The 26,581-nt window shown below is 36.0% G+C and overlaps 1 protein-coding gene across 1 annotated transcript in view; it reads right to left on the bottom strand.

Annotated features, from left to right (window-relative positions):
• USP34 (ubiquitin specific peptidase 34) overlaps positions 1-26,581 on the bottom strand; it is a 125,660-nt gene that overhangs the window by 5,712 nt on the left and 93,367 nt on the right. Inside the window, exons 55-79 of the mRNA XM_010575059.1 lie at positions 26,454-26,529; positions 26,305-26,352; positions 25,445-25,576; positions 23,913-23,993; positions 22,640-22,725; positions 21,267-21,435; positions 21,108-21,182; positions 20,387-20,538; positions 19,924-19,972; positions 19,714-19,818; positions 19,546-19,590; positions 18,012-18,116; positions 15,420-15,567; positions 13,764-14,398; positions 12,115-12,272; positions 10,800-10,878; positions 7,245-7,371; positions 6,792-6,899; positions 5,600-5,704; positions 5,350-5,474; positions 4,125-4,277; positions 3,036-3,159; positions 1,294-1,373; positions 330-470; positions 57-203 (exon numbers count right to left, since the gene is read on the bottom strand). Of these exons, the coding sequence (XP_010573361.1) occupies positions 57-203; positions 330-470; positions 1,294-1,373; positions 3,036-3,159; positions 4,125-4,277; positions 5,350-5,474; positions 5,600-5,704; positions 6,792-6,899; positions 7,245-7,371; positions 10,800-10,878; positions 12,115-12,272; positions 13,764-14,398; positions 15,420-15,567; positions 18,012-18,116; positions 19,546-19,590; positions 19,714-19,818; positions 19,924-19,972; positions 20,387-20,538; positions 21,108-21,182; positions 21,267-21,435; positions 22,640-22,725; positions 23,913-23,993; positions 25,445-25,576; positions 26,305-26,352; positions 26,454-26,529 (3,253 nt within the window). The remainder of the gene's footprint in view (positions 1-56; positions 204-329; positions 471-1,293; positions 1,374-3,035; positions 3,160-4,124; positions 4,278-5,349; positions 5,475-5,599; positions 5,705-6,791; positions 6,900-7,244; positions 7,372-10,799; positions 10,879-12,114; positions 12,273-13,763; positions 14,399-15,419; positions 15,568-18,011; positions 18,117-19,545; positions 19,591-19,713; positions 19,819-19,923; positions 19,973-20,386; positions 20,539-21,107; positions 21,183-21,266; positions 21,436-22,639; positions 22,726-23,912; positions 23,994-25,444; positions 25,577-26,304; positions 26,353-26,453; positions 26,530-26,581) is intronic.

Genomic DNA, 26,581 nt, shown 5'->3' with positions numbered 1-26,581 from the left:
AAATAAGCTTCCTCCTAAATGATGCCGATGCTTGAATGGCTTAGAAAAAGACTCACCCCGTTTAAAGTAGAGCTTGCTTTGGAAATTTCAACTCTCTGGTTGCTGAAGTCAGATTCTAGGCTTTGATATTGATTTATTAGATTTGTGATTAGAGTATTGATTAAGTTGGCACAGTTTGCTTCAGAAAACACCTGCCCTTGGACCTGTGAAAAGAACGTTTTTTTTTTTTAAACCACAAAAATTGGAACTGCGAAAACAGTATCCCAAACTGACACAGCATGTATGACTGCATTTCTTGAAATAGAAATTATCGCTAAAAGACCACGTACCTTTAGAAGAAAATGGGTCAGAAAGGTGTATACAATGTTGTTGTTAAGAAAGGTCCTTTCATCCATCAGAATACATTTTATATATTCTGCAAAAACTGGATCTTCGCAGAGGAGCTTTACACAGTTCTTTGACATTGCGGACTGGTGAAGAGAGAGAGAAGACTGCAAAGTCACTGCGGGAAGTATGGCACTGCAGTAGCGCTGTCTGCAACAGTTGTCTCAGCTGGAGACATCTAACCAGGCCCAGTAATGTTCTTAATTCATATTGGACCATTCTTACCGAAAAAATCTTTTCAGGTCTGTCAGGTATCACTAAATTGTACGAATGAATTAATGTCAACTATTATTTCACATTTTCCTTTTGTGAACTTTACCCCAGAGGAATGCCAGTTTATCCCAATCGGTATGTATGTGAAGGGCCAGTGTCTCCTAATCTGTGAGCCAAATACAGGGGCCTCTTGCAGAGGTGCAAAGGCCCCTCCTTGCAGTGGACACACGACATCCAGACTTCGAAGATCTCCCAACTTTTACTTCATCATACCAGCAGTTATGCTACATAAAAAGCTGGAAATTCACAGAGGCAGGATGAAGTAGTTTTGTACACTGCCCCGACTACCATCCTGCCAGTATTGCGTACTGTGTGAGGTTGCTGCTTAAGTTTTTGCGGGACCGATGGCGTACTGGGAGCAAATACAATTTGCCAGATTTTTATACTTGATCTATCAGGTTTTATCAGATGACAGGCAACATAAGCAGAGGTATTTTCTATACAAAATACTAGTATATAATACTAGTGAGTGAGCGGCTGTGTGGTGCTTAGTTGCTGGCTGGGATTAAACCACGACAATTTTGAATGATGAAACAACACCCACAAGTTAAAATTTATGAGTTAATCTCTGTTTCACGTTCATTGTGTTTTGCCTGTATTTCCATTTCGTTAGTTCTCAAATTCACTGACTCTTACCTGAGTCTGACAAAGCTCAGTCCAAAGTTTGGGGAATAGCGCAAGATGAAGTGGCAAACCTTCATATGCAACTAGGACACCTGAAATTTTGTGAGAAAGTAAGTTACTGTGTGAGAATTTTGTTGGAGATACTCACTTCCTGATAAGATTAGTATCAAGGTACCATATCATTGTACAAGACTACAATCTAAGCGTTTTTTATAATCAGACCTATCTTCTGTGAATTTTTTACAGTATGTTTAATGAATACACATATCCCTTCAGTATTTCTGTGAAATGTAAAAAACCTAAAGAGCTAGCTTTAGTTCTGGGCTTGTAATCAGGTTATTTTGTTACTGTCTTATATTTTCAACTGGTCAGCTACAGCACTTAAAGCTTTTAAATACCTTTTCTTAAAAACAGCGTATAATTTTTAAAGGGTGATCATTATTAACCCAAGCACCATTGTTACCTAGACCAAGAAAGAGGGAAGGGATACACTGAACAATACCAAACAATACACATTCCCAGTACGCTTTACAACTAACACAACCTATGGGAAGTAGTAATAATGCTAGAGTTACAATCAGGAGAGTGTGACAAACAGTGAGCCAATGGCTGATTCAGGGGATCAAAAGAACATTCTACTATCATCGCTCTTTGGACAAGATTAATTTTGTATGGTTTTATTTGTCTAGAAGTGGTATTTGGCTAGCCAGCTTCTGTGGGCAAAGAAAACAAGCGGGTATTTTCAGAAGGTGGCTCATTGTGCTTAAGATATTTAAGAATGGGAAGATGAATTTCTCTTGGAAGGAATCTACGTCTCTCCACTGACTACAGAGGAAAATCTGACTATACGTCTGATTTTTAGACAACTGAAGCAAGACGGCTCCCAGTCTGTGTGTCCATGGAGTAACTGTTTGTGTGACACTGAGGTTGGTGCACCTGCACCTACCACATTGGGTAACTCGGCTTACCCTAGGGTCCGTGGTGGTGGAAAACAAAATTTAACCCCCCCCTCCAAGTGCCTTTGGAATAGCACCTGGACTTAATGGGGCAATTCAAGGCAGGATGGTCTCCTGCAGAGAACCAGCTGAATGGCTGGAGTAGGCAGGCAGATAAGCCATGAATGCCTCGCTCACACACCCAAAAAATAGGTTTACATTGTGAACAGGAAGAAACCCAAATACTGGTGCTATCTACTGGCAGAGCTGAAACAAGTGTCGGGTACAAACTACAGGACTGAACGGTTATAACCTTAATTAAATGTTGTGATGGATCCCAAAACTATGGAGTAAAATAAACCCAGGCTGGGAACAACAGAACCAGTGCCATCTGTGGCTGTCTAGATGGTCATGTATGCTTCTGGGCAGATTGCCAGTTACTGCCATTAGCAGAAATGCTGAGGATTCAGGATCTGATCTAAAGCCATTTATAAACCGCCAACCAAAAAAACCAACCAAACAAAAAGCTTTCTTGAGTCCTGTATTAAACTCTAAATGTGCAAGGAGACTGAATTCTCACTGGTTGCCTCATCTCCTTTCCGGACAGGCCTGAAACGTGACAGTCACGAAGGTAAGATCACACTACATTATATGCGTCATACGGTTTTGTGAATAAAAATAACATCCAGACCAATTAATGCAGCAAGTTTCACAAGCTCTGTTTTTTCTTAAAAATTTTGAATATAAAACTTAGTGGAGAAGCACTTACAGTTATCACAGAAAAAAAAAATCCTTAGGCTGTTTAACCTTCATACTTACTCATTTTAACTAAAGTTTCAGTAAACTTTTCACAGTTGATTGCAACTCGACATAGCAGATGGATGAACTGATGATAAGAAAAGAAGTAGTCTAGCAGCATACGATCGTAAACATCATCTTTGCCCTGAAGATTTAAGAGAGCTTCATTTAAACTACATAAGCAACTGGACAGCAACCAGATTTCCTAAGCATCTAGCTTAATGTTACTGCACTTCTTGCCCTAAAATTTTTAATCAAATACTACAGGAAAACATGATGGGAATTTCCAGGTTTAACCCAGGCCAGCTGTGTCCCCTCACCGAGCCCTTGGCAGGCACGATGGTAAGATCGGAAGAAGGATGGCAAATGCAATTCGCCCACCAGTAAAACTTGTATCATAGGATTCTGAATCAACAGACTGAGAAGATGCAAAGCTGTGCGAATACCACATCTTGAAGATGACAAGAAAAGAAAGCAGTAATTTTAAATCGTATACAGATACCTAAAATATATATATACACTACTGCTTTTTAAATCATAATTTGTCAGTTACGATCTGTAGAAGTCAGAATTTTCTCAAGACCGAGCTTCACAAGCTTTCAAAGCAGTATTTTCAGGAATGTCTCAAACCAAATAATGACTATATGCCAAGGGGTTTGTCTGCCAGTATTTTAATATATTTTGGATGTATACACTTAAAATGGCATCAGCTTCTGTAGACCAGATAACCAAAATGAAATCTCAAAAACTCAGGCAAACAAATGCAGTCTTATACAAAACAAATGAATGAAAAATAAGCATGCAAAACCACAGGGAAATGCAACTGTGGATGTAGTTTTAGAGGCTTAAAAATCATCTGGTTCCTAATGTATAGGAATTCATTGTAAAGTGTAAAATACAATGTCATATAATATGACGACTTTTTAAGTTCAAATATTTACATTATTTAGTGTCACGTCCATTACCTCTGGATACATGGTGGAAAAAACCACTACAGATCATTTCTGGCTCTATACATTTTAAAAAAAAATTTGGTTATGCAGGAAATTTGATGGTGCACAAGTATACACAGCATCATTTTGAAAGCTTTAAAAAAGAAGGGTTACTTACCCTACAGTAACCGTGCTTCTTCGAAATGTGTTGCCCACACAGATTCCCATCTACGTGCACATAGGCCCCATGTGCAGGAGATTGGATTCTTTCTGAATAGCAGTGTCCACTGGGGCTGTGCCTGCACCCAGTGTGTCCTTGCGACCACTGTACCTGAGGGCATAAGGGGTATGGCGGCTTCAACCACCACTCAATTCCTTCACCGATAAGAATCCCCTATGACAGGACTCGGAGTTAGCACAGGAGGAGGACCACAGAATCTGTGTGGACAAAGCATCTTGAAGAACCACAGTTACTGTACAGCAAGTAACCAGTTTTCCTTCTTCAAATGATTGTCCATACATATTCCTTTTAGGGTGGGATTCACCTTACCTGACTTTAGCTATCTAAAATCTAGTCATTTCAGTATTCCCTGCAGTCAGTAGAGAGAGAGAGATGGGCAGACAGAGAGAGAGAGACTCCTCCAGAGGAAGAGTCACCTCATCTGGACTCGGGTGTCTAGGACAGGAAGGAGGGTAACTGTTTGTCTCCTTCTGAGGGTAACTATTTATCGCTGTGAACCGTAGAAAGAGCTGGACACCGACTGACCTTTTAGATAGGCAAAGTTACGTGAGCTGAATCCCACCGTTGCTGCAACTGTAATAATGGGACATGGCAAGTGACTACGAAGTAGCCCCAACGAAGCTGGCATCCCATCAGGAAGCCCACAGAAGGGAAAATGGAAAGTAAAAGACTTAAAGCCCTATATGGTATTTCAGGTACTGGTATTTTACCCCAAACGATTAGTAGATTATGCCTCAGTCCCAGTGGAAAGGACTCCACTGAAACCTGGAGGATCTATTTAGCTGTCTGGTAACAAATCTTAACATACTTTGAAACCCATCTGGACAATCCCTGGGCGGTTCCTGAATTTTCTTTATAAATGCCACAAACAGATTGGACGATTATCAAAATGTGTGCTATGCTTTTTTTTTTTCTGAATACAAGGTTCAAACTCCTATCATGTCTGGAATATGAAACTGCCTATCACCAAGGGCAGGGAAATGGTGCTTCTGGAGTGCACATCTAGAATGGAGTATATGAGGACAACACATCTTGAAGAAGAATTATGCTTTGTTTACAGATAAAACGTAAATGCATTATGCTACTGGATTCTTATAATACTTTTATAAAAATGGGAAAACAGTAGAGAAATAGCTATTTATAAGACCATACGTTCACATACCTTGCTGGCTTCCACCATTGTAGGCAAGAGGCACATATTAAGTTCAGGACGTGGAGGACGAATATTGCTTTTTCCCCCTATTAATTTCAAATTTTCACGACATGGAAAATAAGGTCCAAGAGACACTGTAGTATAAGTTAGGATAAAATAGGGATATATTAAAAAGGTCAATATTTGACATCAGCAAGGAACACCATAAGAGTAATAATAGTGTAAGAGAACTTCAAAATACAATCACTGAAATACCTACTTGGGATATTACTGTGGTGGTATGTACAATGATTGTGCTGTAGAAATGGAACCAGAGTATGTAGGAAATCATGAGGACTTAAAAGTACAAGCTCCTTGAGGACATCTACAAACAAAAAGTTGTTTTTGCTATTACATATTGTTATGTCTTAACAGCAAACAGTTTAACTTAAGGCTCATGCATTGGCAAACTATCTTTCGTATCGCTTTTGCTGCACTTAGTGTGCACCATGGAGGCAGGCTCTACTGTGAATAGCATGTAAAGTGAACACCCCTGAGTCAGTCAAGATTCCCTTCACCTCTGCCACTGGGAGAAAACCTGCTCAGTGGTAGATCAACCACCAGTGAGAGGGGTGCCAGCTTGTAGAAAGTAGAAGCTCAGTAAAGTTACCCTCTTTCCTTCTTCTTAAACATATCAGGTTTGATGCCTGGAAAACGTCAACCAGCAGCAGTCAGGAGGACAATGAGAAAGGCACTCAAAATAAGGGGAAAATGCATACAAATCACACAAAAAAAGGTCATTTGGACACAGTTTTAGGCCTTCATCAGCATGCATAAAAATGCAGATTATATCCATAAAATAGTAATAAAAAAGCCTAAACTAGAAAAAACCTAGACCTTTTTGAAATGGGTCTTCTAATGCAAAAGAGACACTTATATACAATGTGTACACCTACAATTTGAAAAAGAAATTAATTTCATTCTACAAGCTATTTAAGCTTTACTTTTATTATTATACCTTCTGGAAATGGATCAGAAAAATGAACACTAAAAGCTGTTATTCAGACTAACTTGGTCACCATGCACCCTTCTGTGTGGAGCACTACTTAATATTTGAATCTTAATGTAAGATTTGGGATTTGATTCTAAACTCGCTGACACCTGAATTCAGGAGTTATTCCTTAATCCTGCCCCTTATGAGGTAGCAAACTGGTCTCTCAAAACGAAGGCTGACTTTTTGTGCACACAGTCTGCATGCCTAGGAAAGTAGGAATATTAATTTTAACCTCACAAAACCAGAATTATTTACAATAGGAACAATGGCAATATTGATGTATTGACAATATTAACAATCCCAATCTACAGAGTTATCTAGTAAGCATTTGCACTTGCAAAAACGGAATTTAAATTTCAAAGCAGGTAACTGCAAAGAACAGGTCCTTCCTGACTGCAGTTACACTATTATGACTTACCAATACAAGCGTTTCTAAGTTCTGGAGGACTATAGGAATTTAGCAGAGTTAAGAGCTTATGGGCAAATTCAATTCGCTCCTGCCACTGAATGAGAGCTTGCTTCACATCTGCAAATGCAAAAACCATAGAAATCTGTTTAGTTGATTTCTCAAAAGTTCATTAAATCATAGAATTTTACTGCTAAGAATCTCTTCTTCCTCTAGCATGATTTTAATCAATCTAGAAATCTGTTAAGTCTCACTGGTCTGCTGTTAAATTTACTTAATCTAGTTTCATATTATGTCAAGAAGTAATTTAATAAATTACAATTTAGTAACTGTTAATAATCATATCTCCTACTGTATGGGAAGTTTTTAAACACAGATAATAAGTAAGATAAAATACTAGGTTTTGGGTCATGAAAATTAATTAACAGACAACAGGCATAATCCTTTGAAGAGTTACAATCAAACCTTTTCTTTGGAGATATGGACGTGTTGACTTAAGAACTGAAAGGAAAATAGACAGAAGTTCTACCAGGTCTCCAGTCACATGGCAAGCTGTGGCCTCGTGGTACATCATGTGCAATGTGTTAAAGGACTACAGAGAAAAAATGCCAAATTAACATACTTGTTGTCATTTTTATCTCTAACCTACAGGTACCACTTTTATTTTATTTTATGCTCAAACAAGATGTATCAAAATATACGGTGCTAGATGCAATCATAAAATTACTCACAGATAACAACATTTAAAAAGAATAAATCTGTATACAAAATTCGTATATTTACTAAAAGGATCTAAAAAAAAAAAAAAATTAAGAGCGGAGCAGGGGGGAAGGGACAGAAAGAGAGAAGGAAAGAGAGAGAACAAACGAACAACCAGGTATCTTCTGTAACAACCAAATGGAATTGTTGACCTGGACACCTAGTTCTGATAACAATGAACAACAGGTAGTCTCGTCTGGGGGCCTAAACTGAAACTTGCCTTTGGCCAAAAGGCTGATTTTTGTTCTTCTTGTCTAATCCAAAAACTAGAGTATTAAATTTTTATCATGTGCATGCCAGAAGAAAACTGAATTTGTAAAATTTATTATAACATTAACCCCTCTACAAGTAGCTACCACCCATCTCAACTCAAGAAATGAGCATTTTTGTGAGCACATCCAATACAGCTTATAGAGACAGACATTTAAAAGCAGCCTTGACTTGTTTTCAAGGTAAAAGCTTTGTATTAGTGGCTCGAAGTAATTACAAAGTTTTTACACATCTATCTAAAACCCAATAAGCAAAGCATAATTTGAGACATGGTATTTTTGTATACCTGTAATCCCAATCTTTCTGTGCCAACATACAAAGTGGCATTAGGGATGCATAAGGACAGACATGGGTATGTGAATTTGGAGAAAAAACATAAGATTAATACAGATGCTAGGCATTTTTCAAAATGCTGCTTAAGGACATATGCTATATGATTGTACATCAGATGAATTACTTCTCCTTTTATAACTAAAATACCTTCTGGGCATCCGTGATTTATAGAAATATTGGAAAGGAACAGCAACTCATTTCCAAACTGCAAAAAATTCTAGCACAAGATGTATGAAAAGATATTTAATTTGCTGGGATATTTTAAAGATAAAGAAACAGTAATCTCATTCCCTATAAAGCATTGCATTATAGTGAAGACAGAAGATATGTGGCCAACCCAGCTAAGTGGAAAACTTTTCTGGATATGACAACTCCCTGATGTGCTATTTTTCACCACGCAAAACACTTCCAGTGACCAAGTGAAGATATAAGGCCTGGTAATTTCAAGTTGTAAAGCAACATTAGTTTGATCTCTTTTCTAGCAGTGTTTTACATAGGATAAACTGCATCTTGTATTACACATTCTTTATAAACTTAATTATCTATTGTTAGTATGGATCAGGGTTAACTAAGGTGTTAAACAAGTTCTTTTTATACATATGTATGTGTGTATCCTAGTCTACTTATGAGTCTCACATATGAATAAAGTTATAGCTCAGCTCCTACATCTTAGCCCAAGTTTACTGAATGTAAGCATTTTCAAGACAAAGAGGAACAGGTATTTTGGAGTAATTAACTACAGTTAATTAATCAATAGGCTTAACAGTTATAACAAACTCCTGAAAACTCTATTTTCAAACAGCACTGCAGTGTCTTAATTTTAGTTTTTCTAACTGATTTTGTAATTCCAGCTTTTTCTATCATGCTTTTTCCCAGAAAATGTAAACTAGTAACATAAAAAAAGAGAATTTTTTATACAAACCATATAAAAATGGGATTGGAATCAACCTCAAAGCATCATCTAGTCCATCCACATGCCTTAAGGTAGACTAAATATCTTTATATCCTCGACAGATGTTTGCTCAAAGTTCTCCTGATGACTTCCAGTTGTACTGGCTGACACCTTCTGAAACAACCTCTTCCAATATCCCATTTACTGTACAGCTACAACTACCTCCCCTGTCCACTTGTCTTGCACCATGGATTTTTACCTGTTTATTATCTCCCCCTGAATGCACCCTTCTACATATGCCAAGAATGACTTGCATCTTATTTCTACACTTTCTCCAACACATCCAGACAATCTTGATTTTTATTCTTGTTCGCAAAAGAATCTAGGGTCCTTCCCCATTTTGCACTGCCAATATATTTAATAAACACATGTTCTTGTCCATCAGCTCGATAATGGCTGTGTTGAATAGAATCCAAGATCTTACACCCATCTTAAGAAGGCCAAAAGGAAAAAAAAACCAACAAACCAAAACAAACCCCCCCCCCCCCGATGAACACTGTATGTGCTCTTTTTCAGTCTTCTGTTATCTCACTCATCTAAAAAAGGTAGCCACTAACAGTTCAGAGCTTTTTCAGCAATGTCTTTTAGGCTTTTCCTACATTACTGCAGGACAGACAGTACGAGTGGATCTGTAGAGTGAAACCGTTGGTGGGCAGGGGCTTGACATCCAAACTGTACCCATTTCAGGGGTGTGTTATTTATTCTTCTTTTTTTCCTCTCTATTTTGAATTAACTCTGGTCTGGTCTCATGGACCAAATATCCATTTACAACTGGAATATACTATATGTGCTCCAGAAATGCGTTTTAGGCTTAGCTTCATTGGAAAGAAATGTAATTTGTGTGTTCTTAGACCACTCCTTGCAAACAAAAGCAAAATAGGTAGGAAAGATAGGGAGAATTGCCTCAGAAGTGCCTCAGAGAAGTGTTCAGAAATATTAATCACAACTGCATCTGAGTATCCTTTACTTCTGTATTTTAACCTGTTGCCTTAAGACTTCTTAACTAGTAATAACTGTCTGACTGTGCTCAGCCATTCACTCCCAGTTGATCTGTAATGAAGAGAATGACACCAATAAAAGCATAAACTCACTCCTCTCAATATAATCTGTTGAAGGGTTTCCCTCTCTCTTGAGAAGCTGGCAAACATTTTCCTGATCTTCTTTTTACTACTAAAGAAATCTTATTAAAGATGACAGGGGAAGTACCTATGTGAAGAAAACCAAGACTGATTTCTTACTACTCATGACATCTCTTAGTACTTGCAACTTCTTCAGTAGACCTACTTTACTATTATGAACCTCAGAGCCATTGTATCTACCCTTGATATACGAGATGACACAACACCTTTTTATTTCTTGCTCATCACTCCTATTTAAGCTACATCCTTTTATAGCTATCCTACCAAATCACTGGTATCAACTAACGTGTTATCTTCATGCTGTATTAAGATTTGTATTGCCTCAAATTTACTCACTTAACCTCTTACATTAGTGTTTAGACATACAAAAAAAGTCTGGTAAATCTTTTTTTGCCCTTCTTATGACCCTTAAGATTTTAAGGTTTTAACATGTATGCCAGTACTTAACCAACATATTTCATATGATACCATACTAAAACAATTTAAAGCAAACACATCGTCAGGAAGGAAGGGATGACTTGATGAGAAAGCGAGATGTTTATTTTAATTAAATAACAAAGTATTTACCTCAGTCATCAGAATCAATCCTCTATTAAACACAACAAGAAGTCTGTCTTCATCAGATTCTAATAATATTCTGAAGGCACTAGGAAAAAAATCCAAACATTGAGAACACTGAAAATTACATACCATCTTTTCATAATTCATACAAATGCTTAAAATTGTTATGCTCATGCTGTATTTTCAAAAATAATCACAGAACAAAGAAACCCCAAAAGAACAGTTATTCATTTCCTCCCCCACTTTTTCATTAAAAAAAAGCCTCTGATGTCAACTGTCTTTATGTCAACTTCATGTTATCAAAAGTCATTTTTGAACAGCCCTTACAGAATTATTTCCCAAATACTGTCTCCAAAAATGCTAAAAACTGAGGAAAATAATGTACTTCAAAAGACAGAAGTTTATGCCTGTGAAATGATACATTTAGATAGGTTCAGTTAAGCATACGTTTGGACTTTTAAACGTATAAAAACATTTCTATCAGAGTATCTTATGCTTACAGCAGAACAGAAATTAAAGGATTATGCTAATGAATGGATCGTCTCAACATAACAACTCTTCCAGAGCGTTTGGGAAAATCTGATTGCACTCTGTGACAGATGACTGTACATAATCCCTTCAAGGTAACACAGGCCATTTTTCCTTTTCACAAGAGTGTTTCAGTGCATCAACAGTTGCATTTAAAACCCCAACACCTGACCTACATACACAGGCAATTTATAGTTGTACTGAAAATACCCAAGCGACAGTTTCAGATGTACTACTAAGACTAGAAATGAAAAACTATTTGAAGATACAATAAAGCTCTGTCCCCCAGGCACAATTTCTAAAAAAACCATTTCTGCCCCAGAATAACAAATGTCAACAACAGCAGCTGAAATTACTGCTTTGCCCATCTGGACTAATCATGGTAGGCTGAGAATGGAATTTCAGCTTAAATGTTGAATTAGAACATTGATTGATTTGGCTTTAGCTTTTTTCCAAGGGCTCTACTGATGTAATTTTGTCACAGTGTTTCTTTTTGAACCTTAACATCTTGGTTTACACCTGTTTATTGTAAAATATTTGCTTAGCTTCTGAATTTCCAGCTGAGGAAACATTCCAAAATAAATTATATTCACAAAGACTGGATTTGGGGGGAAAAAAAAAAAAGTATAACTAACTTTCTGTTCTTACTTCTGAATAAAGGTAGCCCCAAAGCTTTTTCAAAAAGAATGTAAGAATAATAACACTAACTTTTATTGTACTTAACATTCGGTAAAATATAGTTATTATTCAAATAGGATTAGATTATTACACTACAACTTCACTACTAACGTACCTTATTAAAGTAGTCCAACAAGACCGTCCGTCCAAGCAGCGCAGGTAACAGCTTATGGTTGTTTTCTTAAATTGCTTTATGTCTTCTATCTCCTCCTCTCTCATGTCTGGTCTCTGAGCTACAAACAGTTGCATGAGGTTAAACAGCTCTTCTACTGCCTAAAACACACAAAAACATTAGGTTAGAGTAATATCTCTCAGTATGTTATGCTTTATATCTTATTGTGCATTACTTCTAGTAAGTAACACATAGAACAAACATACGTAAGCAAATTTAGATGGGAATACATTTTTAAGCATTACAACAAAATTATAAAATCAGCAGACAACATTTTAACCTTAAATAATTAAAACTAAACCGTTCTTAAAAACTAAACTTCTGACATAGAAATTGTGGATATTTCTTATCTATCTTGAATGTAGTTTGCTTTCAGCCTTTGCTATTTACTGTGTGGATTAGGACACAGATATTTGAGATAACCTTTCTGAACCTTAAATGGATGTTTTGATGCTTCCTAACAGCACAGCTCATTGCCACATACACACACAGACATACATATATATATGAAAGAATCTGAAATCCTGATCCATGTGACCAAACTCCAAACTTCCTGGCTTTCCTTAAGGAATGTAGGGAGTCATTTACATGCTGCATGGGTGTGTTCATTCTCTGATGATAATACTATATTCCAAGTAACAGAATTCAGAAAGCTGCTTATGCTAAAACTTGCTGAAGTCCCACATGCAGGGGAAACACTAAACATGGTGGAGTAACTAAAAGTCCCTTGCAAGACAAACTGAGACTTCCGAGGGGAGATGCAAACAATGAAAGCAGCAGGAATACTCCCCCCAGGACTGTCAGACTAAATTTACTCTGCGAGCTGAACTAGAACAGAAGTTCAACATAGAAGATTCCATGCATCCTCCTCCTCTACATAGTGAAGAAAAATCTTTGTATTCTTTCTGTCCTCTTACACCTATGAAGGACCTCAAAGCAACATTCACAGAGTAATCATGCAAAAATGCATACTTTGCCTCTTAAAAACTTTGTAAGCCTGTTTTTTCATCGTTACACATGGACTATTTTAACTAGTATCCACTCTCTACTGCAGGAGTCATAATGTTGTAGAGACAGTGCAACTCCCAGTGTACCAGTGTTTTGCAAAAGGCACACAAGTGTTCCCAAGGTGAACACAAGGCCATCCTCCATTTCAATGCAACAGGCTAAATCTTGGCCCTATTCCAGAAACTGAAAGCAAAGAAACTCACTGGGAATTCCTCCAACTTGGTGTGTTAGAATGCAACACACTTTCTTGAGACCACCATTAAAGGCTATTCCTTGTTTCTTACGACTAGACTGGCATACAGAAAATTGAAGAACAGTGGAAACACCAGTGTCTGCTTCCAGAAAAAAACATCTGCTCTGCAACTGCTACACAGCAAAGAAGAAAACCCAAAACAATCCCCCCACAAAGTACAGTAATCAGATCTAAATACATTATTAATTACTTATACCAGGAAATCAAAATATAATGCTTTCACCAGTGGATACATTAAGTCAGTCTTTTCATCTTTTTCATTAAAAGAGACATTCAGTAAGAGAGAAAATACTAACAATGAAACGGTATTCTTTGGTATCAATCTACTTACTCCTGGGTACTGACTGGCATGTGGCGTGAGATTCTTAAAGGCCCACTGGATATTCTGGTGAGAAGCCAACTGCCTCGTGAACGCAGGGGACTGCTCACAGCAGAGGCGCAGGATGCCGTAGTAGGCAGGCAGCATCCCACGGTTAAAGAGCACCACATCCTGATCGTCATGGTCTGCAAGGATGTAATTGAAGGCAATGTTCTTCGTCACCACGGGATTCTGTACAATAAGGCGTACGTTCTCTGGACAGTCAACACACACATTATACCAAAAAGACAGCAAAGCCTGTTTGTTGTGGTTGGTGGCTATAGCCGGCTCAGAAAGTTTAGGCTGGAAAAGGTTCCATAAGTCCATGAAGTAAGTAGAAAACATGAGTTTCTCAGTTTTTGAGATCAAACAGTATGTCATGAAACTGAAGTAGGGCACAAGTTTTGTAGTGCCATGAACAGCAGCATCAACATATAGCTTAGCTCTTGAAAGAAGGCCAAGAAGCACATTGTAGACTTGATGAAGAACTACTGTAGTATCTGGACTGAGAGGCAGATCGCGTGTAGGGATGTGCAAAGAGCGGGTCGATCGGAACATCTGACGGAAGGAATTGCTTGGAATAAGCGACACCAAGAGATAGGCTGCAGCTTCAAATAAAAACAAATTTGTTACACCTTTGAAAATGACATACATGCGTAACAGCCATTTAAACAGAAGTTAAATTACAGTGTATGTTCCATTTACAGATTTCAAAGCATTTTACAGAATCTGGTATTACTATATTCACACTAGAGATGGAAAAAAAAAAGTAAAAATCAGAGTGGTAAGTCTAGCACAAAGCATGTTAAAAGTGGTGTTGAGATTTGCTTTCAGGCCTCTTTACACTATATTCCTGCCTGCTGCTTGGTTCTAACTCTTCTAACACAATGCATCCCATCACAGAAATACAAACCCAGACGTTTTCTGTGACTAAACTGTCCACTGCTTGATCAACAACAAGTCATTACCTCTTCAGAGATGTTTACAACTGGAGTCTGTTGCAAAGCTGTACCGCCAGTTTCCAAATCTCCCTCAACCACAGAAAATGTATTAAAGTTCAGTGTGGCCTGTTACTGTGGAATCTCCTTTATAAAAAACTTTAGACACAGGAAAGGCTGAACGTGATCTGGCAATCTGACAGTGTGATTCCTGGTAGAAAAAACAGAGAGCCAGGACACCCTAGAGATGGGGAGATACACAGGCTGCTTCTCCTTGATCCACAAGTTCAAAGGACTCAACTGAAGATTACTCTGTGAGGGGTGAAAGAAGAACATGGTCTACTCCTACCTACCTACAATACAACTATGTGATGGTCACTATGGAGAACTCTTGGATTAGCTCTTTTTCTTCTTTGGGTTTTCCTGAATCTAGTAGATTAACCACATAAGATGAAGAACCTACTAATGTATCATTCGAGTTATGAAATCAAAACAGTTTTCATCAAAACCAGTAGCATGTCTTCATGAGGCACCACAGTTGTACTAATATTTTAAAATACAGCAATTCTAAAACAATTGGAAAAGGAAAAAGCAAGCACAAGAGCATGTATTTCACTTGTGACAGAAATACCCCATACATAGTAACTTGCTACAACAGAAGAATAATTCTTTTCAATTTAAATTAACTTACAAGTTCTCACTCTAGGATAGTTGTGTGCCAGAAGAAAACGTTCAACCCAGTTTTCCATATTTTGCAGCACCCAGCTGTGAGCTAGTTTATTTCGAGGTGTTTGCACAGCCAGCCAATCCAGGCACTGAGATGGGTTGTATTCAATGACCTGAAAGAAAAGGGGAAAAATAAAAAAGAATACATTCACCTTGGCAATATGTACTGATGGTATTAAAAAACCCTAAAAATAACTGCTAAGACTTTAAAAATATTTTTTCAAAATCACTTCGAACTATCAAAACACCTACGAGACTGAGATGCTCTGGCCGACAAAGAAAACCCTTATTAAGTTTCACTGGTTTGTGCTTCTGAATCTCATGCAGAGCTTCTGAAAGTTCAATCTATGTCCAGGAAGTTACTCTACAGACCCTTTCTGCATATTTTGAGATATTTAAGAATTGAAATGTTAAGCACTTAGGAAACGGAACAATCTGGTCTTTATAAACAAATAAATCTTTTTTTTTAAATAGCTAACAAAACCTTAACACTGAATCAGTATTTTTAGCCAAGTTACATCAAAAGAACATAAATGGCATGCAAGTATGTTCACATAGCTTCATGCTGAGGGTAACTCTTACGGTTTTTATGAATATGCAATTTCAAGGAAGAAATTAATCTAGTGCTTTTCAAAGGTAATGAAAAGCCTGTGGAGTGCTGTTGTACAGTTATCAAAGCCTTGCAGATAATAAGGAGAAAACATAGCTTCCTGTGCCTTTCTGGTTCTGTGTGGTTGAAAATTTGTTGACATTAGGCCAATAAAAGTAGTTTGTTCATTTGCTAGTTTTTAAAAACTGTTTTCTTTTTACCTTGAGGCCCAGGTGCCCAGACAAGGAAAAAGGAACTCTTACCTATCTAAGAAACCATTTGCTGGATTGCTGAAGCTGTTCCCAACTACTCTAATCCACCTGAAGAATATAAGCAGCTGATGACCAAAACTCTGCTTATAAAATTTTAATCTCAATTTAAAAATAAACATATTAAGAACAATCTCCTCCCTTTTTTTAGAAATGACAAATTGGTCTGTCAAATTTCCTTTGTAATAGCTGGAGGGTATCTCCAAGAAAAAGACTATCATTGTTCACTGTCTTCATAGCTCAATCACTTTTTAATGACTTGTAGAAACTGGAGTGGCAGCAAAAGTAGGTTCTACACCCTAAATCTGTCTGTCTGTGCATTAACTACTGGGCCTTTCATCCCTGCCTACACAATTTATATCTCTAGGGCTGTGTCAACAAGGTAAGGATAATGATGCTGGCAACACCAGAGACAGAACCGATGTCTTCGACTGCTAAAAGCTTGACTTTCCAACAGAAACCTGTCACCAACTTGCTTCCCCTGTTGGTTCAGTTTGCGTAGTAAGAATAAGGAGGGAAATAAAAAACAGGATTGCTTAACAAATTACATACCTAAACTTTGTGGCTGACTGAAGCACGAAGCACAGGTACTTACTTCATGCCACAACTTGCATATTGTCGTATGAAGTTTAATTACAAAAATTCTCTTGGAAAGGTTTCCTTATTGCTGAGAGAAGTTCGTAACCTACAACTTCCCCGTATACAGAAAGCAGCTAGATGTAATTTTTGACCTTGAGATCCACTGTTTGAACTCTCTTTACCGGAGGTACAGCAGTTACAGCTAATTCATATTCAGATCAGACTTGGTATACACTTTCCCAGATTACCTAGTGGTTCCTATCCTATAACTGCTCCCAACCAGGAGTAAAATACTTTTGAACAGCAATCCATATTCTATCCCACAGTGCTTCAGTGGGTAAGACACGTTTGTGTTTTACCAGATGTCACAATTCTGCACAGTAATAATCTTCTACAAACCCCAGCCCCACTTTTTAAAAAGTATTAAAGGGAATAAACAGCTTGTCCTCAGCAGTCTTCAGGCTGTACACACCATTCTTGGGCAGTAATAAAGACAGTAAATCACACTAGGAACTCAAAGAGCAGTTATAGTGAAAGCTTTAATTCCTAAAATATTGCTCAGGTAAAGGAATTTATCCCTGTGCCAACTTGGTTAAAAAGTCTCTCTCTTGCTTTAGAAATGCAAGCAAGAATGGTCCTGCACCACAGCAATTATCCACTAGATTGAATTTAGCACTATATTATGGGTTAAAAATGTTAATGAGCATTTTACAGAGAACAAAAAATGTCAAACTAATATTCAAAGAACCAGTACATAATGGACAAAAAAACCCTAACGAATGATGGGTCTTGATACGTTTTAGTCCTTGCAAAAGGCTAACTGAGAAAAATAAGTAGAATTTGCCCAGAAGAAGCATTCTAGACCCTTATTATGGATCAAGTAATTTCTCATTAAACTAAAATTTAAACTGAAATACCAGTTAACCAGAATGCTGTTCAAATAACATTAAAAGTTCAAGCAGAACTTTTAAATGTCTATTAGCTGTTGCTGTTTATTCGGAAAAGAAATGGTCATTAAAAAAAAATCATGAATTGATGCACATGTAAAACCCTTTCATAGACATAAAAGAATGAACAAGAGAAAGACAATTTAGCTTCTGTTTTCTTTTACATGTTGTACCTCCCATATCCTCTGCAGAATGTAAGAAGCAAAGGGTGGCATTCCTGGAGGTCCACCAGCAAATTCCATCAGCATGGTCAGCAATTTGAAAAAAGGATTGGCTGCCTGTAATGCATAAAAATAAAAATATCCATTTTGATCCATTTCATTTCATCCACTAATTTTTTTAGAGACTTAAAAAAAACCCCAAACATTTGCATAAAAATGTATTTCTATGAACTTTTGACATGAAAATTTATATTACTTTTAAACCCTTATTATTATATCTGTAAATAATCCACACACATACATATATATCTCAATACTACTGTATCCACATGTGGATACAGTAGAATTAAGCCACTTCTTATATAGCTAGTGCAAGGCAACATGATCATTCTAGGCAGGATCAGTCTACTAGAAATCTGAAGTTACAAGGAAATAACAGTACATATTCTCTGACACAGACATTATTCTGAACAAAAAGTTGGGGAATCAAGCTGTACAGTCTTGAAGAATTCACCAATTTATGCTGTTTTACATAGATAGAAGATTTCACTATCTCAGAGAAGCTATTATTTTTATATATTTGCATAACACGTAACATGGATTGTGAAAAGTTCATCCAAAAGAATCACATTTTGAGGGTTTACACTCATCATTATTATTTTCATACCATCTTCCTCTGAAACGATCACCATTTCTACTCTAACATGTTGGATCTGATATGAAATTATTTTTTTTTAAAGTTTTCTAAGAGCCACCCAGCTTTTAATAACGCTTCAATAAAATGGTTACTACTATTAATATATATTTTGCACCTCACCAAAAATGCCTCTGGTGCCTGTGTGTATGTGCAAAGCAAAAAAAGCATAAAAATGTAGCAAATGTTAGCGTGACAGGAGGGAAGTAGACTGTCATCTGATAGTGCCCATTCTATCACACAAAGCAAAGCTGTCATGAGAATGATTTAGTATGCGTTTCTTTTCCAACCATGATCATGCCTCCTCTGCTAGACATGCCCTCAATTTTTCCGGATTATTTTTTCTTTTCTGACAGCAGTATACAAGAATGTCCTTGTGTGAGCATACACTTCTGCACTCTGTATATATTTTTCATGTGGAATCCATTTGGAACTCTCAGTACTTTTGTTATTACCAGGGCAGGAATTTATTCTGACTGAGAAATGTGTTTGCATGCACAGAACTGCAAAATAGTGCCCCAAAACTTGAACCACCAGACGATAATTACGTATCTCCACTTATTCTAGCATACACATTTTATTGTTACCAATTTTTTTTTATTATTCATATAGGTGGAGAATCTAGAAATATGTTATTTGGCTTTGAATAAAACTTTCATCTTAAACTGCATACCAGATTTCTGCTTTAGAAAACTTAATATACAGTGCAGTTAGACTTCATCGAATGTCACAAAAACTTCCATGGATCATCCTCCATGCAAGATTTTTGATTAGCAAAGGATTATTTAAGTAATTTAAAACAGAAAAATATTAATACAAATTATTTAATATACAGGTAGTATGTTTACATACCTCAGGAGTCAACTTTGCTATAGATGTGAAAAGCATGGACACAATCTTAAAAACAAAACAAACAAAACTCACTTAGACTTGTGCTTATTCAGTTAAAATAATAAAAATCACCCCATTACACTTATTAGATAAGATTTTCAACAAATAGCTGTAGTTTCTGATACTTACATGTTCTGCAAGTCGATTATTGTACCGACACAAACTGAAAATGAGATTGCAAGTTTGCCTGATGTTGATACCATCACGGATATGTTGAAACAAAAAAGGAAAACCCTGAAAGAAATAATAAGATACTAGTACATTGTCTACAATTACATATGTACACATACATATGTGCATTTTTTTTGAGGCTCATACAGTCATATTTAAATTAATTACCTTTCCTCCTGTTAATGCTGCCATGTCATTTTGTGACAGAGTCAAATGCCTAAAATACAAAAAACCCTTTATCATTTTACTTCAGAGATTACTAAGTAAGGTTAAGCAGAAATACAGGACCGAGTGTTAGTTTATATTCTTCTGTATCACAATAGACAGAAGAATATAAAAGTATTGACATAAAATTGAACAAAAATAGTAAATATTTTCTACTCAGGCCAAATAAAAAAAGAAATCCAAATGTGGGCAACTGAATGTGTTTAAGGATTTAGCCTGAGTCTTTTGTTTTGTCAACAATGACGAAACATTTCTCTCTTCAATGGTTAAAAATAGAATGGGCCCACATACAAGCTCGTTTATGCTGTTGAAAAAGCCCACCCACCCCCCGCATCCCATAAAATGACTAATTCCTTTCTGAACAAGCTTAGATTAGAATTTACTTCGGTTTTTCAAAAGCTCTTGCCTTTCTGAGCGAGACTGTTCAACTAGAAGAGCAATCAGGGCAATCATCTTTTCAAGTGCAGCAGGCCTGTATTTTTCTTCTGCTAAAGAAAGTATATCTTCCTCTTCTTCCTCCTCCTCCCCTTCTTCCTCAGAAAGTACTTCAACCTGCGGCTGAAGGAAAAAAAGGTGACTTCAATGTGGACATTTTAAGCCTTAATTTCAAAGAGCCTGTACATGGTTTTGCACATATTCTGTCCTCTCTTTTATTCAAAACAACTCAATAAACTTGCATGAATCAAAACAGGTAAACACCTAATCGCTTGATTTTTCATGCTGAAGCATTCATTTTGCATAAGCTAAACTGTATTTACAAATGCAAAAGTTGGTTGAAGTCACTACATAGCCTGATATGGTGGTCTATTTCATAAAAAACCCAGGTACATTTAAAAGCTTAAGTTGTACAATAGAAGTAAGCAATCGTTAACATTAATAGCATGATGAGGGCAACTTAATTGCTTCTACTTAAAATCTACTTCTATACTAAATAGAAAACACTGGTTTATAGCATAGCCAATTCAGCATCTTTTTAAATTATTATATTCACTTAAATATTGAAAAAAATTGTATGAGTGAAAATTTTAATTTAACAGCTGAAAAATGGTTCAAGAGACACAGTACTAATGATCACATATGTAAAATATGAAAGACGAGTTCTTGTTATACAAGACATTCAAACTTACATTTTCAGGTCCTTTAGTTCCCATGTAGAAATGGACCATTGTAGATATGGCTTGCAATGAAAGCAAGAACTGGCTCTGAAATACATAGATATTGAATTATTTGAAAATACATACATGCATATGCATACCTAATTCCCAAAACTACAAGGCTATACTTACTTCCTCTTCTCCCATTTTGGCAAATTCATAAAGAAAGGCAAAGTACTCTGTGAGATGTTTACTGTGAGGCTTAACACCATGCTCCATAATTGACAAGAGTGTCTTCACAAAGCGAGTCACACAAGAGCGGCTGCCAATGTCTTCCACAGGACCATCTATGTCATCCGAACTGAAAGCAAAATCCAATTTAGATACTTCAACACAATACATGGAGCATGAAATCACCTTGAACCAGTCAAAAAAAAAATTCTGAAAAACTTCCAGTTTTCTACTCTGTCCTACTATCATACTCCAATCTCTAACACTTTCTCTTATGCCAAGTATAGCCTAGATGACAACATGGCTTAATGTAAGGTAGCATCTATCACTCAAAATGTTGAAAGGTTAACAAAACTAGTATTTTGAATCAATGATTCTAGTCAGGAAAAGAATTCTTAGAAAAACAGTATTAGGGGATCTGCTACTTAAAATCATCTTCTTGGTTTGCATGTCACATTTCCTGAGTTTCAAGAAAGAATGCTGTTATAGCTAATTATACTGTGGAACTAAGGCAAGGCAGTCTGCTAAACACATATACAAGATACTGACAGGGCAGAAAACATGCACTTTCAACCTTACTCATCTACTGAAAGTTGGATCTTATCACTAAACAAAACAAGTGACAGACTCTTTTAAAGTAAGGCTTCCAGAGAAAACTAAATTCTATTTTTTGCCATGAAAACTGTATCTTCACATCCTGAATTTTGTAATGGCAGTATAGTTATTACAAACTCTGCCATTTTTGGTCTGGAAAAAAATTATTATCAGGATCACAAACTTAACCCAAGAGATGAAAGAAAAAACACTTTCTTCTTTTTCTCATTATCTATCAAAAAGAAGAAATATTTCATAACTGGAGACAAAGTGACAGTTTTCTTGAGAATTAGCAGTACAAAATAGAATCCAATAGGTTTTTTCCTACTTTTTGACAAAAACTGTGATTTAGCTATATGACACAGAACAAGACTCTCATCTCCAGCCTCTTTCATCGGAGGCACAAATCAAAATTTGCACCTATATGCCTCTGAATTTGCAATTGGATTCTCATGTATAAGTAGTGAGATTTACACTTGCAGCGTATTACTGGAAGTGAAAAGAAAGACTGCTGAATATCTAGTCTAAGGAAACAAATGTTTCAAACAATGTCTCTTTAGGCACTGGCTTTTCCAACCACAATAATATTTTTAAATAAATCAGAACTTTTTGGGTAGAATAATAAACAATTAAAACAGTACTGTTTTAGGTTTATAAGACCATTTTGAATAATTCATTAAACAAAAGCAATTGCTGTAGCACATGTAATAAATAGAAGTTTTCAGGTGTTATTATTTTACCAGTCTTCCATTCCTGGCTGGAGATAAAGATGCGCATGCACTGGCCTCAGCCTCTGTATCACATGAATACACAAACGCTGGAACATCTGCAAATGCATAAGTAAATGAACTCCACATGTTCATTCTTTTACATATATGTCAATACATATTTTCTAAGCCAAGAATATTCTGTCTCCTATGCAATTCAAAGTTAAAGCTGAGATTGAGATGCCCACGTTCCATTTCTAAGTGTATTTTAACAGCATAGTCAAACCTGGTTTTATAAACAGATCTGATGGAGGAACCCTAAAAAGTTTTTAATATTGGTGTGCACTGTACACTACTGAAACATGACTTAAGATTGCTGTTCATAAATGTTATTTTTTCTTCAATCTCTTATCTTCTGAAATGTTTAGATATTTTTGGCAAGGTTTTTTTATTTTACCTCTGGCTGTAAGGAAATTTTAAGGAAATTCCTTCCAGTAATTTTTAATTTATAAAACATTCATCAATGATTAGAGCTTTGCCTAACATCTTGCATAGAGTTCTCCCATGAAATATATTCAATAATGGGTTGCATACAGAAACTATGTATGGTTCTATATGGAAATATTACTTTAATAATCAGAAAAGTTACACCAATTGAAGGGTTCAGGTGAGATAAAGTAATTGCTAAAGTTTTACCTAAAGAACTTGCAATAGAAATATACTTTTAAGTGAAACTACTAATAGTATTTGTATCTGTGACTATCCAAATGCTACTAATGTAGGGTTTATTCAATTTTAAACATTTCCAGAAAAGGGCATTAACAAAACTTTGTGGCATAAGGTTATAAAATTAAATGTATCTACAAAACCCAAAGGCAGAAGTTTAGAAGTGAAGCTTCCATTAGGAGTACTGAATGTACATAATTTATTATTTTTTATTTTCTGAATGTGTGTCTTGACACATTATTGTTGAACCAATTCAGAAGAAAAACATTTTTAATGTAAAGTGTTCAAATTTGTAGAGATCATGTGGGAGTTGTAGAAAACTTAATTTGTATCTATTGTGACATTTTGTGATCCTAACTGTACAACTACAGCACTACAGCAACATTGATTTTGTTTCAAACAACAATAACGCTCCCATGGTCAAATATTTTCTCTAAAACTTACACAAGAATAGAAAAGAGTAAGATAATTACAGGTATTAATAAAAACTTGCAGAATCTTTGTATGTGTCATAATAATTGCCCATTTCTGTTCAAAGGTCAAGTACTCACTTGACTTAAAAAGGAACATTTTTTCTTACCTGTCTCACAATCTGATTGGGACACTTTATTAGAATCTGCATTGGCCACCAATCATCATCAGCCATACGATCCAAAAACCACTGCAGAAGATACATACTTTGTTAGTTTTGTTCCAAACTTGTTCTAGTCCAATCTTCTTTTTGCATGATATTAAAGTCTGAAGAGAAATTGATGTTACTATTATTAAGGAATAAGCAAGTATTAATCCAAGGGAAATCTAAATGTCTTCCATGCATGACAAGAAAGGAATAAAGATCAATAGCAGTAAACATCAATGTAAGTTTATATCCAGTATCTTCTTATCCCTGGGTTCTGCATGTCATTATTCAATTCTCTGGAAGGACACGCTTATCCTGAAAAGTGATGTCAACAGAATAAAAAATGATGCTTACAAGGAAGCATAAGCTGAAGAATCTTGTAGAATAGGGATAGGCTTAAGCAAGAATGTAGTTACTGAATTAGATACCTTTTGCATTTTAAAACATGGAAAAGCCTTAATACCTCCAGAGACAGAAAATGTATAAAAATACCAGAGAATGATTCAAAGTTAGACTCAGCAAATAATACAACTGAGTATTCTAGCTCCACAAATTTTGTTTTATTCAGAAGGAAAAGCAGTTTAAATTAAAGAATCCATGTTGTTCTTCGTAATTGTACCTGAGTATTTTTTACTACATTAAATGTCTTCACTCATTTTAAGCATCTTAGGACTATACCATACTAACAAAACCATATCACCCAAATACTCAGTATTATATAACAATTTAACAAACTAGAATCAATCTATAAAAGAACAATGAATTTAATTAATTTGTACTGAACAAGGTCTAATGCAGGATACAGTATGTATCAGGGTCCTTGTACATTCAAATTATCATAGAAAGTCTATCACAAACTTTCCTTCAGTATCTCAAAATTGTTTTTGCCAACACCACAGTGACTTTTTGTCTATAGTTTCTTAGTCCCTCTCCCACTTTGTCGCAGAGTCCCTTCAAGCAGCATCCTGAAAAAATTTATATGAAAAAAACATTCTGCCATTTTCTTCTCCTTTTTCCAATAATTTTAAGTCTTTCTACACTTTGGGTACAAGATCCTCAGCTTCACAAGCAAGGCACTATATGAATTTGTTTTCAGCTAATTCTAACATTAGCTGTTCTAACTCTCCTTCTAAGATTCTTCATTGCACTGCTGCCTTTTATCTCACTGCCCTCTTCCCCTGGATTCAACTCCAGTTCCTGCCATTCTAGTCCTTAAACAGTAGTCTCTTCCCATTTCTCTTGTGTGATTTCATTTAAACACCTCTTAATTACACAAATCCATATGTAATGAAATAAAGAGGTTGAGACACTGTGTGTGTTCTAGTCCAGTGACAAAGTGATTTTGACCTGTGGTCTTGCCATAGGCTTCTGAAAATAAAAGTCAAGTCATTCCCCAGAATCTGCAGTATTCAGAGAGGATGAATTAAATCTCATAGTGCACAAATATGCCAAATACAGTAGTTCATAGTCCAAAATATTCCAGGGATACGAACCTCCAGGAAAGTTAAACAATATATAGAAAGTTGGTTTGTACTTTGCTGAGTTCCTAAGTCACTTACTTCACAAGCAGCCTGACTGTTATTAAACTGTTTTGTTAACAGTTCAATCCACTGAAGCATTGTAGGCTGTAAAAAGAAATACAGAAAAAAACTGTAACTTAAAATAATAAATTGCAACTTAATCTTTAAACGTTTCTAAATGGTCAGTTAGAACACTGAATCTTAAGAACATAGCTACAAACACCAAATGCTTTATAAACTGGTAATATGTTGCACCTATATAAAAGTAACAGTACATACATTGAAACTAATGCAACTAATACCTACATATTTGGACTAATTGTCCAATTACACATTATTACATATTCTTACTAATCCCAGAAAAGCTAGAATTAGTAGCATTATGCCAACATAGATGAGAAAGAAGTAAAATCTGACTGAGAAAAAGATGTTTAAGATAGAATGGAACTTTCTTGTTGTTCGTGCTAGTATTTATCCTTTAAAATTCATGAGCATAACTGTTGCTTAGTGGTAAACACTCCCCTCTGCATAAGACTAACAAGCGCTTGTTAAGATCTGAATCATCCAGGAATTTTCAAATGAAAAGAAGACAAAAATCTGTTGTTCCTGATGCACTGCTGAGGCAGAGAAGGCTAAAACCAGAACTCGCATTTTTTTGCATTGCGCAGTGTTTACTATAAATGTGTTAAATGACACTCTTTAAACATTAACTTGGTATCATCTGTGGTACTTAATACGTCTGTCAATCACACTTCTAAAATGAAAAAGTACAGATATACTTTTCACTATAGTCATGCAGTTAATTAATGAGAATTCACAAGTAAATAGAATACCTTTTCCTTTGAATGAATAAATGTCTCTAGTACAAAGGAAGTGCTTAACTGGAAAAAAAAATATTGCACCATTAATTATGGAATGCCTGAATTAAAATGTGAACAAGGTAAAATTTAAAATAAGCATGATATACTTTTAAAGTACTTACCTTTGCAGTCATCAGGGAAACCGCTTTTGGATCTGGTAGTGTGCTTGGGATGCTACTACACAACTGCCACATAAACCTAGAGTCAGTAATTTTATTTGTTAATTAAAATAAATAATGAAAATCTGCAA

The sequence above is a fragment of the Haliaeetus leucocephalus genome, unplaced genomic scaffold (genome assembly GCF_000737465.1).
Source record: "Haliaeetus leucocephalus isolate CR32 unplaced genomic scaffold, Haliaeetus_leucocephalus-4.0 Scaffold450, whole genome shotgun sequence".
In the NCBI taxonomy this organism is placed as follows: Eukaryota; Metazoa; Chordata; class Aves; order Accipitriformes; family Accipitridae; genus Haliaeetus; species Haliaeetus leucocephalus.
The sequence above is the reverse complement of the archived record's forward strand: the minus strand, read 5'-3'. Positions and strand labels throughout refer to the sequence as shown.